The 20,210-nt window shown below is 37.6% G+C and overlaps 2 protein-coding genes across 2 annotated transcripts in view; one reads left to right on the top strand and one right to left on the bottom strand.

Annotated features, from left to right (window-relative positions):
• Positions 1-20,210, bottom strand: part of CMSS1 (cms1 ribosomal small subunit homolog (yeast)) — a 348,622-nt gene that overhangs the window by 243,505 nt on the left and 84,907 nt on the right. The gene's annotated exons all lie outside the window — the stretch shown is intronic.
• The window catches only part of FILIP1L (filamin A interacting protein 1 like), an 83,308-nt gene that overhangs the window by 6,918 nt on the left and 56,180 nt on the right, over positions 1-20,210 (top strand). The window contains exon 3 of the mRNA XM_023509734.1: positions 1,631-1,809. Coding sequence (XP_023365502.1) covers positions 1,631-1,809 — 179 coding nt within the window. The remainder of the gene's footprint in view (positions 1-1,630; positions 1,810-20,210) is intronic.

Below are 20,210 nucleotides of genomic sequence, written 5' to 3'. Positions count from 1 at the left end.
TTTTTAGGACTTAGCACCTAAAAAAAGCAGTCTGAAAGCCCCACGGTGGGTTCTAAGAAGTGCCTGAAGTTCAGTGTGGCTTAAAATTGGGTGAGAAAGGTGGGAAGGTTCAAAGTAGAGACAGGGCTGGAGTGGCAGTAGGTAAGCTGGTGAAGGGCCCTTGACTCTGAACAGAAAGAGCGGAGTAATGATGAAGGATCACGCTGTCAGTGATGAGGACAGACTGGAAGGAGGCGAAGCTGGAGGAAGGGAATCTGCTTGGGTGATCATTGAACAAATGAGGGACACTCTTCCTTCCTAGTCCCTACAAACAAACAGCCACTAATATGTAAGGAGGAAAACTCACAACAGGGAGCAAGAGTGAATTCAATAAGCCTTCTATTTTCTCTCTTTGGGGTTGAATAAAGTTTAACATGTGTCTTGACAATTACAAGAAGCTATCTAGGAAAAGACATTGATAGAGTCAAATGGGGGGACCCGCCCAAAGAGAATGTCCCACCCAGGAAAGAGGGAATTTCCCCCTCCAACCCTTCTGACTCCATAAGTCTCCATCCACCTTAACCCAGGTGCTGACTTCCTTCTCAAGCTCAGCTCACCTGCACCTGGGTGGAATAAAGGCTGACATTGCCCACCCAGAACCTGGACTCCGTTTCCTTTCGTTTCACATTTCGGAATAATCTTTTCTTTTCAGTCTTTGACCTCTCAAAGACATGCTTTGCTAAACACCTGTTATAATTATTCATTTATTAATATTTCTAGTCTCAATCTTAAAATTAAATTGAATTTTTTTTTCTTCTTTTTTTTTTTTTTTTTTTAGAGGCAGAGTCTTGCTCTGTCCTATAGGCTGGTGCAGTGGACTGATCATAGCTCACTGTAGCCCCAAACTCCTGGGCTGAAGGAATCCTCCTACATTTGCCTATTGAGTAGCCGGGACTATAGACTTATGCCACTATGTTCAGCTAGTTTTTTCTTACTTTTTTAGAGATGGGGTCTCACTATGTTATCAGGTTAGTCTCAAACTCCTGGGCTCCAGCAATCCTCGCACACCAACCTTCCAAATTGCTGGGATTACAGGATCACCCAGCATGCCCAGCCTGTCTATGCACACCAGTGGGGGGCAGGGACAGGGACAGTTTGTTCTCACATGTCCCTGACCCCCCACCCCACCACTGATTTTGACTGTCAATGAAAAAACCCTGATGCATACATAATACCATGTAAAACACACCAAGGGATATTGGCGTATGGCAGTAGAGAGCACTACAGGTGGGCGGAGACAGAGGGATCAGCTATGGCAGCTACAGAACCAAACACTGCACGAGGATTCCTGTACTTTTTGGCACCCCTTTCATATGGTTTCTCTGGAGCAAGAAGGAAGAGTATCAGAACGGGGATACATAGAAATTATTCTGATCCTCATAGGGGCACAGATCATTCTCTCTGGAAAAATCTGGTGACTACCCAAAAGTATCAATTAACAAGAGTAATGATAAATGCTAAGCAAGGAGATCAAAAACCCATTGCTCAATTGTTATAATTATCAAAACAGGGACATTTCTAAAAGAGTGAAAGGTGGCAATTTTATGAACAATTTGTAGTTAACAGGCTATAATTTTTTCTTTTTTTGCAGTTGGATAAAGTTGTGGAAAAACATAAAGAATCTCACAGACGAATTCTGGAACAGCTTTTAATGGCAGAAAAATCCCATCGGCAAACCATACTGGAGTTAGAGGAAGAAAAGAGAAAACATAAAGAATACATGGAACAGAGTGATGAATTCATAAGTTTACTAGAACAGGAATGTGAAAGGTAAGGTGGCTTTGGATTAAACAATGACTCATTCTGCAACGCATTACTAACCTCTCACTAGGGGCTGGGCATTGTACCTGGTATCAGGATTCAAGAATGAATAGGACACAGCCTCTGTTCTCAAAGATCTCAAAGTCTTTGAAGTGAGGAAATGGATATGTTTAAAGATATTATCAATACAACACAAGAATAACTGGGGATATGATAAGGACTACTGAGACACAAATGTTGGGCATCTAAGTCCACAGGGAGTGCCCTATGAAAGCTGCACAGAGGAGGCATCAGGGCAAACAAGGGTGGAAACTACATTCAAGGCACAGGGAGAAATAAGCACAAGAGTATAGAGGTGAGAAAAGAACAAGGGCACTGAGGGAACTCAAGCTTTCCATGAGCTACAGCCCAGGGTGTGTCTGCAAGAGAAGAAAATGAAAGGCCAGCCATGCGCTGTTGGACTTTGTATCACTGGTAAGAGGAGCAAATGAAAAATTGTGAAAGGGGGAATGAGATGTGATCAGCCATGCTTTCTTAAAGAACCTCTATGGCAATATGGAGAAAAGACTGGAAGAGCTTTAGCCTGGAGGCAGGAAACTCATATAGGAGGCAAATACCCAGAGGAGAAAGATGAAGGGATATGTCCCACTGGCCATGGGGTGAGAGGAGGAGGTGTAAGCAGGAACCATTTATGATGTAATCAATGTGAATTAGTGACTGGTGAGACTGGAGAGCAAAACCGTGTTACTGAAGAGCACTCCTGGCTATTCGGCAAAATATGAAATATGGGAATTGGGCAGAGCTTTTTGTTGTAGGATTTTGACTGGGGAGGACAGTTTATTCCCAGTAGGTGGATAGGAGATGAGTCCTGTTTTAGACATATTGAGTATGAAGTACCTTGGTGTATTCCAATATCCAGTGAGAACAATGATATGTATAAAGACAACCCACAATCAGAAATGCAGGTCTGGAAAGATGAGTTGGTGACATGGATTTGTGGTGGGTAATGGCTGAAGCTGTGGGTGTTGGTGTATTGAGGAAAGAGAAGGGAGCCTTTGAATATATTAATGCTTGGCGGTTTTCCATGGAAAAGGAGTCAAAAAGGAAGCTGAGAAAGAATGGTAGAAGGTTAGAAGAATCAGAAGAGAATTAAGGCAGTGAAATGAAATAAGGAAAGATGTTTTAAAAAGAGTCAACAGTCAAATAGCACCAAATAATGCAGAATGGAATGAGAAATGTCCCAGTATTTGGCAATGAGGAAGATTCTGTGGAACTTAATGAGCCATTTCAATGAAGCAGTAAGGGCAGAAGCCAAATTGCAATGCTCTGAAGAATAAATAAGAAATAATATGGAAGCTTAAAATGTGAACTAGTATTTAAAAAAAATTGGCTGCAAAAAAGACGACTTTGGTTGGTAAACATTTTATAACCATATGCAAGGTGGGTTATTTTATTTCACTTTGACCCTCTATTTTGAATCACCTTAGGAAGTATGACCATCCATGTTAAATTGAAAGAACAGTTAACTCCCTCTTTTGATACTGAAAAGATAGAAAATAATCAATCTTCGAAATGTCCAATTTTATCAGGTATTTATCTCATTTGTGTTACTTCCATGTGTACTTTTATGAGTTACAGAGCTAATGATGCTAGATTCTAATAATCACAGAAAAATGTAGAAAAGAAAATTACCAGTGGGGATATAAGAAAAAAAAGAAAGAAAATTACCTGTGAGTTCCCCTTTCCAAAATATTGGTAATGTCAATTGCTTTATTCAGCTACTTCCAATTCTTATTTTTTCATTTCATTTCATTTTTTAGATCCTAAACACTAAGAAGGAGCCAGTTTGTATTTTAACTAGGTAACTTAACCGCAGTTACTCCAATGTCTAGGCTAATGGCAAACTTTCATTTCTTTTCAGTGCACTTCATGGCAGACACTCGTTCAGAGTACCAGAGAATACATGGCCCTTATATCCAATCTATTTTTCCCCAGGTTTATTTTTTATTACATGGCAACAGGGGTGGGATGAGGTAGGCGTTGGGAAGAGGTCTCTTTAACTTGCCTCTCACGAACTCTGAAGAATCTTGGAGATTAAAGGAACACAAAAGTCTAACACCAAGGAAAGACTTGAGTCATAGTCATTATGATATAAGATTTGTTATTCAGTGACACAATGTTGCATTAAATATTTCTGAACCCCTGTGGTTTGACACTGTGGCCTCATTTGGCCTCCATACTTATTTGGCATTAACTTAGTGAACACAGACACTGACTTTCACCTTTCATTATTATGAACATTTACTGACCGTGTTCAGAGCGTTGCCTATCTGCCACAGAACAAAGAGGTATATTCTGCCCTTGCTCAGGGCTCTCTACCACACGAATGGAGAAGGCCAGATGACACAGATTTGGGATGGGAATGTGAAGGGCTGTCGGGAGATGATTCGAATGTGAGATAGTTCTAATATTCACTGTGTATCTCTACTACCTTCTGGAGGAAGGCCGGGGAGGGCTATTCAGAAGTAACACTGTGTGGCAGATGGGGAAGAGTATTTAAACCAAGAGTAAAAAGGAACAACACTGAGAAATGGGAACAAAAGATCAGTGGGAATAAAGGTTAGAGGCTGAAGAATAAGTGGGATAAATAGAAAGGGTACACCACAGAAATATATTAAGAATAATATTCTTACACGTATTGAATGAATGTAAGAAGCAGAATTTAAGAGATCATACTTTTTTAGCTTTACAGAATACAAGTGTTTTGTTTTTTTTTTTGTCTTGAACAACAATTAAACTGAACATGCCATTACCAAGAAATAGAAAAAAGTGACTACAGCGTCCCTCACTCCTCCTTAGCCACCCCAGAAGATATGAGAATATTCATTTATTTCTGTTCGCCTGCCACATGGATTTTCATTTTGTGTGAGAATGTTGAATCTGTTCTCAACTCACATGCTGCACAGAGAATTTTCCCCTTGCTTTGCTTGTACAACCACACAACTTGGTATTGTTGGTGCCTTAGCATTCACTCTCCTGCTTCCTTGCCTTCTGCTGGGGGACTATCAGTCTCATGAGGCAAAACTGACTTCTACCTGTTGTAAGGCCAACTGCATCAAAGAGCTATTAAATGAACAGCACCTAACACAATGAGAAGTGAAGGAAACTCTAATGACTTTAGGTAAGTACACTCAGAAGAGGTGCTCACACAAGAGTGTGAAATACCATAAATGTGTCTCACTTTTTAAGTGGCATGGCAAAACACACACTATCACTGGTCCTTCAAAGTTTAGGGAAAATACTTTCCCTAAATACAAGCACACAGCCACTGCTCACAGACCAAGTCTAACTTATCCTAAAGGGCCAAAGAACAACGTGTACTTCCTCTCTCAAACAAAGTGATGGAAACCACTTTCAAATTAGTGACCTCGGTACAGTACAGTGAAACAAAGATACCATAACCCCCATAACTTGGGGGCTGAGTGAGGATAGCTACAAAGGACTATCTGACTGAAACTCTGAAAAATCACTGTGAAGGTTTAGCACTCATATTTTAAGTGTTGGTTAGTATCTACTTGGAAATAAAACAAAAATTAAGAAATACATGATTGAGGTAGTTAATGAGACCTTAGAGGATGCAATAATGGATTTCAAATTAAGCCTCAATTTTTGTGTTTTCTTTGGAGAATTCATTTTATGTGGAAAACCCTAAAGGAGACTGATGTCACACATTGAGTTCAGGCCAAAATGTTTGCCAAATGATGTCGCTGTTGTAATCAGTAAGCAATTGGCTTTCCCACTGAGGGCCGGTGGGGGCAGGGATCAGGAAAGCCTGTTCCCAAGCATTTTAATGCAAAGTTTCCTTAGTTATAACCTGTGTGGTTTGGTCTGTCCATATGGCAATACTATATTCCACATTTCAAGACAACTTTCTGTTCACTGACCAGCTCCACAGTGTGGATATGTGTGTCACCGATGACCTGAATTATGTACTTGGCTAAATTACAAGTGGAGTCTATGTGAAAGGTTTTACACAAAAGCAATGCCAATAATTTTTGGCCTTTCTAGATGGTCTCACAGGAAAGCCAAAACAAAAATCACTTTTAGTCAGTGTAATTTTACAAAATTTTCCCATAAGTGAAATGCCAATTTTGTCTGTAATTTCAAAAAACTTGCTTATTTTTTTCTTTTTCAGTTTCAGTGGAGAAAAGGGCTGTGAAACAACAACAAAAAGCTTTTTTTAAAACCAGGCATTCTTTTTTAGAATTCTAAAACAAACCATGTATACTAACCATCTATATATTACTGCATTTTCTTGGCCTTGAAATAACCACTGAAGCAGGAATCAGATATTGTTATGACAACTCTTCGTATAAAAATGTGGCTTCAACCATGAATTTTTTTAAAGCCTTAAATTACTTTTCATAATATCTTAGCCAAGTAGGTTAGCACTGATACTCCAATTTTATAATTGGAGTTCAAATGGTAGCTTTTCGAAAGCCACACAGTGAGAAAGGAGTCACAAGTGCAATTAATGCCTTGTTGCTGTCCTGTCCTGGCGCCAAAGTGGTACAGGGCACAGGTGGGAACTTCTGGAGAGGAACGTCACCAGGGGTCTAGCTTTAAGAGATGTTGCCTTGACCACACCCTGAACAAGTTCTTCCTTTTAGGTATTTTAGAAAAGAACAAAACACTTCCATCTCTCCTTTGGCTGAAATAACTTTCAAAACAAAGATTTCCATCACGTATTCTTCTCCACTATGACAGGCTTATTTCCCAGACTGGCATCAGATGATGTGACTAAAACACTGCTTGAACCATATTTGATCCTACTGTTAACAAAGTATATCAGACTATTTTCAAAGATTTCTCTCAAAAATATCAAATCTTCTTTCTAGAAGCTTTGAATACTATTGACTAATTTGTTCATTGTATAAAACAGGGATACCACTGCAGACTTTAAGCCTTGATACTGATTCTTCTAAGGCATTATGAGATCATGATGGGTAGAAAAAAGGAACCACTATAGAAAGGTAATGTAGGAACATGTAAGGTTCATAAAAACAGAATAGTCAAGAGAAATCAATAACCACATTAGAGTATTTTACTAGAAAATTTACTATCTTGTCATTAATATTTTCATTTTTGGGGGGGTCTTATATCTCAACTTGTAAGAGTAACTGACAAAGCAATACACAGTGGGTATAAGGCTTTAAAAATAAATAGTCTATTTTTAAAAAATAATATGTGGAAAGCCAGCAGTTTTAAATTTCATGCACACTAAACTATTGTTATAGAATACATTGTACTCAAATGCAATCATTTCCTTTCAGTTTTCTGGCAAGGAGTTGTTTGTATTACATATTCTAGAGACTATGTCTTACAAGTAGAGAAATGGATGCCAGATCTCCATTTAACCTTTGTCATGGGTATCCAGTTGTTTGCCAGAACAAAATGGAGACCCACCGCAAACACGTATTTTGGTATTGTAATTCTATATAGAATTACAACGTGATCAGCCTTGTGCTTATACATCCCAGTCCTAACACAGATCTGCACAGGGATACAAAGAGATTGATTACCTCCTATGGATACCAAAAAACCATTTAGGACTGTACACCATAACTTAATGCTGAACAGATGTCACAAAACCATACATTATAACTGCACAAGTTAGTGGTTTCCATAGAACACTATTTAATTACAGAGGTCAAAATTCAGATAGGGTGATGATGTTATCTGATTGTTTTTCTTTTCCAGAAAGTAGAGTTAAATTTTACAAATAATTTTGGGTGTGTATTTGGATGTATATGATTAGTGAATTTATTATTCACAAAACAATACTACCAATGTTAAAAAGCAGTCTAAAAGAAAAGATAAGAAGCCCAGTGAGGGATGAACCGGAGCTTAGAAACAGGGTGACAGGGTGACTCTGGTCTGCGGATTAGATTTGTACCTAGTGCACAACTTTGGGGCAAATTCCACTTCTAAAATGTTTAGTTTTCTTGTATATGAAACAAAGGCTAGCTATATTATTTGTACATCTCCTTCAGATCTAAAAATCAGTGATTATGTGATTGTTTTGAATAAGTACCTTTTACTTCAAGCCTAGGATTCTCAGCCACATTGTCAAGAGGTCAGTGAGAGTGACAGTGCCACCAACTTCGAATCCCAATCTGTATTTCCATTCTTAAAGGACATCTAGGTTTCTGTATGCCTTACCACTCCTCACAAGTCAATATTCAGAACTGAGCTTAATAATATTATCTTTGTAAATCCAGTTCCACTCACATCCTTTCTATTCGTTTCAAAAGCACCACAATGAATCAAATCTATCAGATAACTATAAAAAAAATTACAGAAATCTCTGAATCCCAAAATTTAAGCTAGAAAAGACCTAGCAATCTGGACCAACCCTTTGATTTTTGAATTGAGAAAAATGAGATCCACCAAGTCCTGGCTAAGAAATCCTAAAATCTTGCTGCTCAATAGCTGAAGAGTCCGAGCAGAAGCTAGCTCTCCTGATAATAGTTGATGCTCCTCTCCCAAGAATCATTAGTAGGTACTCAAGCCGATGCCTGATATTATGGGAGGTCTAGAAGAAATTTAAGATATAATTCTAATACAGTTGATAACAAAAACACTCATAAAATAATTTCTAGACAATTCAGGGAGAACTCAGGTGTTCACTCTGTGGTACAACCAACACTTTTGCAACACTATGGAACGTTGGGCAAAAAGGAAATTAAGGGCTGTAATTATCTAACAGCCAACACAGACCTAGTGAGAATATAGGACATACAGTAAATACTCTATATCTACTGACTAGTTCATAGCTACTAGCTTAATGGCCCTATAAAACAGGAAGCCAAAGAGGGAATGTGGAAAGACCACCTCAAACTTTTGTTCCATCTGGACTATAAAGAGGAAGAAGAGTCATTAAACCATATCAAAATGGAAATTTTTGCCTCATAAATGGAAATTAAGGTGGAATATTAGGATTAAACTGTATCCTCAATTTGCAACTCACAGGTAAACTTTCCTGGCAAGTATATTAATTCCTCATATGAGAAGAGGAGGCCAAACACCTTTAGCCAGCCATGAGGCTGATGACTGGCACATGTGCAAATCAATATCACTACACAGAAAGGCCTTATGGAAGGGCTTTGGGTATCAGAGTTAAAAATATAGACTTGAGCTGGAACAAAGGTTTGCAGCACAGTCCTGCCCTCTCATTAGATCCCACTAGCTATTTGACCTTGAGCAAAGCACTTAATCTCTTTAAATCTCAATTTCACCATCTTTAAAAAAAAAAAAGATACGGATCTCTTAGGTTCTTGTGATCATTAAATTATACAATGCACAGAAATTGCTAAGTATTGTATCTGGCACAGAGAAAGCACTCAGAAAGCATTAGCATTGTATTAATCAGGATTCTCCAGAGAAACAGAACTTTTTACACACACACACACAAACATTTACTGCAAGGCATTAGCTCACATGATCATGGAGACTGAGCAGTCCTACGATCTACTGTTTACAAACTAAACACCCAAGGAAGCCAGTGGTGCAGTTCAAAGGATTCCAGTTCCAATTTAAGAGCTTGCAAATAAAGAGTGTCAAAGGCAGGAGAAGACTGATGTCCCAGCTCAATCAGTCAGGTGCAGTTAATTCAACCTTCCTCCACATTTTGTTCCATTCTGGCCTTCAACAGATTACATGATGCCCACCCACACTGGGGAGGGCCATCTGCTTTATTCAGTCTATTGATTCAAATGCTAACTTCCTCTGGAAACACCCTCACAGATACACCCAGAAATAATGTTTAACTAGCTATATGGGCATCCTGAGGCCCAGTCAAGTTGACAAATAAAATTAACCATTATAAGCATCTTTCTTCAAATTTGCCCTTTTTCAAGCTAATTTACGTACTCTGTGTGACATTACTGGGCATTTTTTGAATTGCCACGAAAGTATTTAATTAGACCATATAAAGGTGCTAAAGATGTGACAATGAATAAAACCTTTCAAGGGGCATATAGTTCAGGACAGGGGAGACAGACACAAAAACAAGTAAGTGCACTATGAAGCTGTAGGTCAATGATAACAAAAGATACAGAAGAAGCTCAAATGAAGGCTAATTCTCAAAGCATGTTTACATCCTATTTCCTTTGGTGTGATAGTGTTACTGAACGTCTAATGATCTAACAGTGAGTTGGGCATGATAGTGCTCAATTAACTTTTTTCTTAAACACTCAAGAACTATTTCCTCCTTTTCAGAAATCATTCTACCTAGACAAACAGAAATGTTAGTGCAGTGCTATGAAGAACACTGCCTACCATGTACGTAAAATCAAGACTCAACCAAAGTGATGGTTTCAAAGTGCGCCAAATATCCTAAGGTTTCTCTGGTCTGCCACTGTTACAAGATCCCCACACTATTCAATCTTTTTGACTAAAATTATTGCGAACAATCAAATATTCCCACTCTTAGGTAAGTGGGCTTACTTGCGATTTGTTTTGTTATACAGCTCCCACCAGAAAACCAAGAACATGGAAGAAGTGTAATAAATATTTTGTGAATGAGTTAATGAAATGTAGTAAAAGTTGCACATTTTAGTGTACTATTTTCCCTTAATCTCTCATCATATATTTGCTTCTGGATTAGTGCCCTGTGGTTAGCATGATCATGAGAGAATGGGATATAAGACAAGTCAATTTTGATGGGAAAAGCAGAATGAACTTGAGAACTTTGGGACGGTTCTGAAGATGACAGATGTTAGAGAGGGTGGGTCCTTCACCATGGCATGGGAGAAAAGAATGATTCTAAAAGGGGATTTTAAAGGTATACATATCAGAAACATTACAAAATAACTGAAAACAATTCTCTAAATGTACACTATGCACAATTTTTATATCCTATTTTTTTTACCAACAAAAATATTGTGAACATTTCCCTAAATCATCAACTTTTGCTTTACACCATAATTTTTTTTTTATTTCAATAGATTATGGGTATAAGTCGGTTTTGGTTACATGGATGAATTGCACAGATCTGGTATCTTAGCTTTCAGTTTATCTGTCATCCAAACAGTATACACTGTGCCCAATAGATAATTTTTCTTACCTCATTCCCCTGCCACCCTCCCACCTTCTAAATTTCAACGTCTTTTATGTAACTCTGTATGTCCATGTATACCCATAGTTTAGCCTCCTACCTATAATGCAGTATTTGATTTTTCCATTCCTGAGTAAATTCACTTAGGATAATGGTCTCTAGTTCTGTCCAAGTAGCTGTAAAAGAAATTATTCCATTCTTTTTTATGATTGAGTAATAATCCATGGTGTCTCTATACATTTTCTTTATTCATTGGTTGATGAGCACTTAGGTTGAATCCATATCTTTGTGATTGTGAACTGTGCTGCAATAAACATACAACTGTAGGCATCTTTTTGATATAATGACTTTTTTTTCTTGTAAGTAGATAACCAGTAGTGGGATTGCAGGGTCAAATGGTAGAGCTACTGAAAGTTCTTTGAGAAATCTCCATACTGTCTTCCATAGAGATTGTACTAATTTACATTCCTACCAATATTCTAAACCATAATTTTTAAGTAGATGACTATTACTGTGTCATACAAATGCATCACAATTTATTTAAGAAATTCCCTATTGAGGGCAGTTTTTCAATATTATAAAGAACACTATGCCAAATAGCTTCATATGCCAATTAGTTATTACACTTTCCTGATTGTTGCCTTAAAATTCTTAGATGTAGACTTGCTGGGTCAAAAGTTAGTAACCTATTTAAGCATGTTGAAACTTGTATCTAAATTGCTTTCTGTAAAAGGTATTTTTACCATTACTCACACTGAAGGAAAGTACCCATTTCTTATTTTACAGCTTTACCTGGGACTATTTTTGAATCTGACCTCATTTTAAACATGATATGATGTTATAAAAAGTGGAGTTTGAATGTTAAGAATATGAATCAGACTTTCCCACTGACTTGGGATTTGACTTTTGAAATGTGTTACTTCTGGGGAAAAAAATCTCACATATCATCAAAAGCACACTTGAAGATTATAACACTTTCTTAAAAGAGTATTTTGACCTCGTCAATATAAATTTCAGTATGTTTCCTCTTCCCCATCAAATTCAGGTTTTCATGGCCTACCATCACTGGTTTTCCAAAATACCACTTCTGTTTGCTCCTTCTCTGAAAGGTCAGACACCTTCTCCTTCCCTAGATCCTACACCAATCCTGTGAGTCCAAATCCAGAATCCTGGCTCACCTTTCTTACCACATGACATATTTGGCAATAGTTCACAACACTCAGTACTGGCTTACATGGCCCTGACAAGTCTGATTTGTTTAAAATTGTGTAATCTAAGGAGCTTTGCCAAACTTCTCCCTTACTGGTCTGAAGAGTGTGAGAATTCCATATCAATTTCTACCCATCAAGTCTCATTTCCTTACATTTCCTTTCTATCTATCAGGCTCATACACTTGCCGTAGTATTTTCCCAGTTATTTCCATTAATTTCTCAACAATAGCCTAAAATATTTGAGATGCCTGACAGACAGGTAATGTACAGCTTCAGACGATGTTTCAAAAGAAACATGTTGGGAAGTTATGAGGGTATGTTAATAAGATTTATGAGGCTAAAAATGTTTTCTGTGTTTTTTTCTTTTTTTGAGACAGAGTCTTGTTATGCCGCCCAGGCTAGCCCCAATGCCTGGCCATAATTTAAGCTAGAAAAGACCTAGCAATCTGGACCAAACCTCTGATAGTGATCCTCCCTCCCGGGTAGCTGAGACTGTAGGCATGAGCCACAACATCTGGCTTCTTTTCTTAAAAATAAGCAATTTCTAACTCACATTTCTACTACTTTAAATGTTGTATTTATAGTTCTATAAATGATATTCAAGTCATTTCATGCCATAACAAACATGAGAATATATTTAAGTAAGGGAAGAATATGGAAAGAAGAGAACCACATGTGGAAAAGAAGGTCTCAGGGAATATAGACTTCAGGGTTCTGCATATAGCCTTCCTCTCACTTCCCACGCCCTGAAGGTTAACACAGTGAACAGTGTCTTACATATTTTTCTAAAAAGTTAATGTAATACATATCAACAATTCATGACATGCCTTTTTCTATTCTTTTTTTATGTGGTTGCATATTATTCCATTTTATAGATGCAAATCATTTAGCCAGGCCCTCTGAGGAGCTTTAGATTATATCTCTTTTTTTTTCTATAAACATTGTTCAGTGAGTTGACCCTTAATGACTTCCAATCCCTCTAAATTTCAACTTTCCATTAGAAACAGGTAGAAAGTAGCATGAAGTAATTAGTTGTGAGCTGTAACAGATATGTGCAAGAGTGCTTGAGGATCCAACTGAAAGATGGATTAGTTCTGCATGGGGGAAATGTGAAGGATTCCCAAAATGTAGCAATTAGCTTAAAGACTGGGTAGACTTAGCAGGCAGATAAAGGAAACAGGTACAGACAAAGGAAAAAGACAATTTTGTGAAATAAAGTCTCTGTTGAGGATGTATGTTAGGGTCAGGGCATTCAGAACCCATGTGCCATGACCTTGGAGTTCTCCTTATCTTGTGGCCATAAGACATTTGTCATGCAGAAAAAAAATTTTTTTTTTTTTTTTTTTTGAGACGGAGCCTCAAGCTATCCCCCTGGGTAGAGTGCCATGGCATCACGCTCACAGCAACCTCCAACTCTTGGGCTCAAGCGAGTCTCCAGCCTCCACCTCCCAAGTAGCTGGGACCACGGGCGCCCGCCACAACGCCTGGCCATTTTTTGGTTGCAGCCGTCATTGTTGTTTGGCGGGCCCCGAGCTGGGGATTCGAACCCGCCACCTTAGATATATGTGGCTGGTGCCTTAGCCGCTTGAGCCACAGGCACCGAGCCCATGCAGAAAAATCTTAACCAGCCATTGGTATAATTTATCTGAGAACAATATATACATGGCATCATGTTAGGTGTGTTTAGAGTCAAATTTGGAAAGGACTTAATAATAACAATGACTACAACAACAATGAAAAAACAATTTTAAACAAAACACTAAAGACTCTTCAGAAAAAGATTCCACATTACCCATTACTGTACAACTTCCTGATAAAGACTTATTTTACAGCAAAATGGGATTGGAGAAATATATTTCCATTTGGCTGAAACAAATGGAAAAATCTCATTTCATCCTAAATCCCAGAAAGGGAGGTGTGGATGTGTAATATGTTAGCTAATCCCTACTGCCTGGCCTAAAATTGGCTAATTACACCAACATATGAACAAATGGCAATGAGATATATAACCAAATGGAAAAAAGAAAGGAGTGTCTACTTATCTTAACTATGCCCTGAACTCTGCCAAGATGACTTTCCAATCTTGATCTCTTTGTCCTTGTAAAGAACTACTCAGCTAATCTTACATACAGACTATCATTGTCTCTGGACAAATTTTGGTATGGCTTCAAGTTTGTTGGGCAACATTGAGAAAAAAAATAACACAAGTTCTGTGTTGATGTTTCTAACTGCAAAATGGGCATAAATATTCTTGCTATCTTCTTCCTTTGCACAGGAGCTAACAGTGAAGAATATAGGTAACTATTTGGCAAAGAATTTGAGATCTATAGATCTAAGGGCTAACTATGAATATTCCCCAGATTATCTTTAAAAATGATTTCCTTGACAAGTACTGAAGAGTACTAGATGTAATAGCATACATCTGCCACCTTACCCACACCTAATGATTGTGAAGACATGTTTGTTTACTTTAAAAGCTTCTAGTGAGAGGAAGATTTATTAGGGAGATGAAACATTTCACCTCTAAAAGCTTACAGAACCCTGTTCTTGTTGCATTACTCTTGCCAGGAGAATTCTGAATGTGTTTGCATTCTATCAGTTGACAGTGTGAGTCAGTTTGTCCCAAACCGGTTTTCTAACCAGAAAACTGAGAAGTTTGATGACACATTTAGGTAAACACACTCACTGGATGAAGTTATTTAAATTCTTATAGCCTTTTAATCCTCTCTAAGCTTTTGAAATCCATACAGGTTTTTAAACAAGATTTAAGTTCTTATAAGTCAAAGAGTAGAAATTAAATATATAAACCAGCTCTATTAAGAATTTCATGAGTTCTGGATAACTAAGAATATCTAATACTGTACTTGAAAGAGCAAGGAGGGCGAGCTGACCCCAAACTGAAGCCTTTAACTATTAACTAATCAGCCTTATTTTTAATTAAAATTTCAGCTCTAAATATGCTTCTTGCCTCCAGAACTGCATTTCTCATTGATTCTGGCTGGATGATGACAGCTTTCCTTGACAATGATAAATGAACTCTAAATGTGAAGGGTTCACTCATGTGAAAGAACAGGAAAGAGTTGTAGACCATGACTCTCATCACCTACTCTGCAGGCAATCTGAGAATTCAATAGGCACTTGAATGCAAATGAAATAAAAATGTGGCAAAATATACATTGAATTTATCTAAATTAACTAGAACTGATAGCATTTGAAGTTATTATAAGAGTTAACTAAAATTTGCTGTATGATGCACTTTTAATCTCTACAGATGAAAGGCATGACATGTGGATCCAAAAATTATAAATTCCTCTTTTGACACCCCATTATTAGCTATACTATTACTTTCTTAATGCAAAAAAAAAAAAAAAAAAAAGATTTTTCAGGTGAATCTGCTGGTTTTCTTGTCCTGGAGAGTTTCCATTTCACTTAAAATAAATCTTGGTTTTGCTTCTACTACTCCAAAATTTGGCTTTTTATTATTCACTGTTAGTCTTGGGAGTAAATTTATAACAAGTAACTAAGGTAGAACAGAATGGCTCTAAAACTTTCTGATATAGTGACTCTCCATACCTTCCAGTCCTTCCCTCCTGCTCCAAGGGTTCCACTTCACTCCTCCATGGATGTAAATGTTTGTGTGCTTGAAGATGCACATGAACATCAAAGCTAGGTTTATTTTGTAGGTGGCACCACCAAACCTTAGCTCAGAGTATCTGTTCAACTCTCTGTTTGGTGTTAGATCAGACAGAGAATTAATTTTATGAGGATAGACCAGAACTTGAAATAGGTAGCTAATTGAGAAGAATATAGGTAACTATTTGGTCAAAGAATTTGAGATCTATAGATCAAAAGTAAAATATAAACCCACTAAAATATTTATTTAATATGGTGATAGTATTTAGTCTCAAATTCTAGACCCTAAGTTATGATACTTGAACCATCTACTTATTTGAGAAATGCTGCCTTAGGACATTGGTTCCTACATTTTCAAGGTATGGATTTCTTTGTAATAGTACACACACACACACACACACAGAGTAATAGTTCTTCAATAATTTTTTTAAGTATAGAGTAACTAATTGGTACATTGTTCATGAAGAGTAACTGGGGCCAAAGTAGTCTCACCTAGAACATTAATTAAACCCCCAAGCTAATTAAAATTCCCATTATGAGAAAGACCACACACACATACACACATGGAAGACGTGAATGCATTTTGTAGAGATGGTAGATTCAGTTTTGTATATTCCATACATAAACAATACAAAGAAAGGTCTCTTGTAAAGAACTTGGTAATTAATGATAATAACAGTAACAACAATAGCTATATTTTACTAAATGTTTACTGTCAAACACTGTGATAAACATTGACGATGGATGGATTATCTCATTTAATCCCCATGACAATCTTTTAAAGTAGGTACTGTACTTGTCCACATAATATTCAGATAATGATAATGAAAAAGCTCAAAGACATTAAATAACTTTGCCAAAGTCACACCACTAGTGACTGTAGAGGACAATGAGGAGTCAGGGACTGCCAAACTGAGCTCTTAACCTTTCTCTGCCAGTGATTCCTGAACCTAAGTAAGTGATCACCATAATTCAGGGGAGAGACTTCAAAGTTACAGACTTCTGGGCCCAACCCCAAATGCACTGAATCAGAATCCTCAACTGTGGCATTTGGAGATAGGAACACAATGGCATCCCAAAAATGGTTCAAATGTTCTTTTAAGATGCCAAGAGAACACGAGTGAAGCCAGTTGTCACATAGTTGTCTGAGTCAAATCATCTGCCTTGAATAGAAAATAGCATCTCTTTTTCCACATAAACCTCTTCCAACTGTATAGCAGTCAGAAAGGTTTTGTTTGCTCAAAGGCCAAATAAGGTCATGGTCATACCATGTCAGCAATTAGTCCAAGATATCTAGCTGCATAGCTGTGTTGTAGAAGATGAAAGAGATACAGCACAGCAAATCTGCTGATTCAGAATTGTTGAGTCAGAACCTCACTGGTAGAGAAGGCACAGAATCAATGTGGCAGAGAGTTTAAAAATTCTCACTGCATGACTAGATCAACTATTCAGTACACAGTTTCAATTTCTGAAAATTGACCTTCTGTCTAGTTCATTTACTCATTCATTTCAAAATACATACTTAATTGAGTTCTTTCCATGTGCTAGGCCTCAGACCACCCACATAACCCCTGCCCTCAGGGGCAGAAAAACATTTGGGTGGTGGAAAGAGGTAATCACTGATTAGGGGTCAGGGAAGGCTTCATGGAAAAGATAGCATTTAAGCTGTGACTTGAAAGACAGGCCTAGTTCTGAGAGGCAGAAAGAGAAGAGAAAACAGAAAGCATTAATAGCATAAGGACAGGAGATTAGGAAGTACAATCAAATTCAGGAAAGAGCAGGGAGCATGCCTTGGCTTAAGGACAGGTAATGTGGAAAAACAGCAGAAGCTACGGTTGCAATGTTAGGTTCTGAGAAGAAAGGGCTGTGGATGTCAAATGAAAGGGGTAATAAGAAGCTAAGGTACGTTTTGGCAACATCATGATAATACAAGCACAAGAAATCAGAAGATCTGAGTTGAAGGGCTGCTTCCACTATAAATTATCTCCATGTATTTGTTATGGTAAAGTCTGTATGACTGTTAGAGTCTCCAAAATATGTTTATGCAGGTTAAATATGTCCTAATTATTAAATAAGTTTTAAATTATCTAAACCTTAGTTAAATAATCTTAAGTATTTATTTCAATAAACTTAAAGACGCTCTTCTCCAGTTGTCTTAGCATGATCGATGCTAAAATTCTACCAATGCTCTGTTATAGTGCATGGGGGTGCAGGAAAGGAACGGCAAAATACATTAAAAAAAAAAATCTTGCTTTCAAGTGTGAGATGATCATCTCTTCTTCTTATATTTCACTGATACTATCCCAACTCAGCCACTTGTCAGTGCAGGGAAAGCTAGAAATGTCAGGCAGTCGTATACTCAGGAGGAGAGGGACAGTTGAGGTTTTGAGGACAACTAAGTCTGCCAGTCTCAGTGCAAATCACTTCATCTTTCTATGCTTCAGTTTTATATTCATGACCTTGAAGAAGGTGGAAATTTCTTGAAAAGGACATAGAAGTCACTAATAACATTAATAAATTCTCTTAATCAAAATATAAAAATAGGTTGAAAAACAAAGCTACAGATTGGGAGAAGATATGCATATCTGTATAACCAACAAAAAACTCACATCTAGAATACATAAAGACTTCAACAAAGCAGTAACAATAAGAAATAAGACTGACAACTCATCATAAAAAAAGCCAACTTGAAGAGGTACTTCGTGAAAGGATATCCAAATAAGCATTTGAAAAGGGGTGTTCAACATCATTAATCATCTGGAAATAACAACCTAAAATTACAATAAGATATCACTACAGTCCTACCAGAAAGGTTAGCGTAGAAAGATATTACCAAGTGTTGATGAGGATGTAGGGCAACTATGACTTGCATGCATATTTGATGGTAATGTAAATTCCATTTATGTGAAGTTGCATTTCCATTAAGATAAGAAGCCCCAAACAAATAGAATTAATTTATAGTAACAAGGATCAAAATGGTGGTTACCTCTCAGTTAAGAAAGTGGATATCAATAGGAAGCTGGCACAAAGTAGGACTGTTGTAGAATCGAAAATCTTCTACATCTCAATTTGCATAGAGGTTGTATAGGTACATACATATGTAAAAATGTATAAGGCATAAGGCATCAGGGAAAGTATGCATTTGTACACATTACTAAATATACATTATGCCTCAATATAAGAGAAAAATGAAGAAATAATGATTAGGTTGTAAGCCATAAAGTGGGGTATGCTACTATTTTGAGGATGCAAGACATAAAATGACTTGACTGCTGTGAGCCATGGTCACAGCAGATTTGTCCTAGTAACAGCAACTGGAAGACTGAGAGATGACAGACAAGTTTGGCTTTGGAATGCTGTGCTTTAGGACTTAGTGACACATTTAGGAGTAAGTACACATGTGGCACTAGATGGAACTTAGATGAGCAGTGGCTAAAGATAAGGATTTCAGAGTTTCGGCATAACTGGGAAGGTGAAACGGTGAAAGATGAGATTACTGAGGAAGCAAGGTAGGAAATAGAGAGAGCTGGACTGTCCTGGCAAATGTTTACATTTACAGGGTAAGAAAAGGGGTGTAAGGCATCAAGGAAAGTGGAGAGGAAGTAGAAGATGATATAAAAAGAGAACTTGGAGAGCCCAGAGTTTTGGAAACCAAAGGGGGAATTTCAAGGAGTGGACAGGCCGTCAACTAGATTAACTGCCACGGAGAAGTAGCTGAAGATGAAGCCAGAGTGAAGCCTGCTAGATCTGACAACGTAGTCACCAATAACCTCAGAAAGAACAATTTCATCAGAATGGCAGGTGCTGAAATAACACTTCAAGGACCCAAAGAGGGTGGTAAAGATACAGATGCAGAGAGGGTAGTAATACTCTTTTCACAGGTTGCCAGGACTTGAAGAGAAGGGAAGAGAGAGGCTGGTCATGTGTAGAAACAGCAAAACCGAGGGAAAAAAGCCAACTGAAGCAGAAGTGGCTGGAACAAAAGAGAATGAACAGAACCAAGTCCCAGAGAAGAGAAATGGGTATGAGAGTCAAGAGGCGGCGGTAACGGTTACTACAGCAGTGGAGAGTTAAAGTAAATAATCTTAGGTTGACTCAGGAGCATTAAGCAGTCATTAAAACTACAAGGGAAATGTTGAGGAAACCTCAAGGCTTACTAGGTTTGCAATACGAAGATGTGAAACCAACAAAAATTAATGTTTGGAAGGCTCTTTGACCTCATTTTAACTGGAATATCCAGTTCTAAAGGGACATCTTAAATTCATCTTTAAAAAGGCCTCCCTTAATTTAGTCATTTAAAAATGCCAGTGCTAAATACACTGTCTTAATAGAAACCAAATAAATTTTTACCAGGCAGGTTCTACTACTTAAGATGGTTATAAATACTTGATTGGAAAGTAATGTTTTTCTCTCCCTACTGAGAGATCTAGTCCAAGATTAGGAACAAA

The sequence above is a fragment of the Otolemur garnettii genome, unplaced genomic scaffold (genome assembly GCF_000181295.1).
Source record: "Otolemur garnettii isolate 467f Iridium unplaced genomic scaffold, OtoGar3 scaffold00009, whole genome shotgun sequence".
Classification (NCBI taxonomy): Eukaryota; Metazoa; Chordata; class Mammalia; order Primates; family Galagidae; genus Otolemur; species Otolemur garnettii.
Note: the sequence above shows the minus strand (reverse complement) of the source record. Positions and strands in the feature narration are given on the sequence as shown.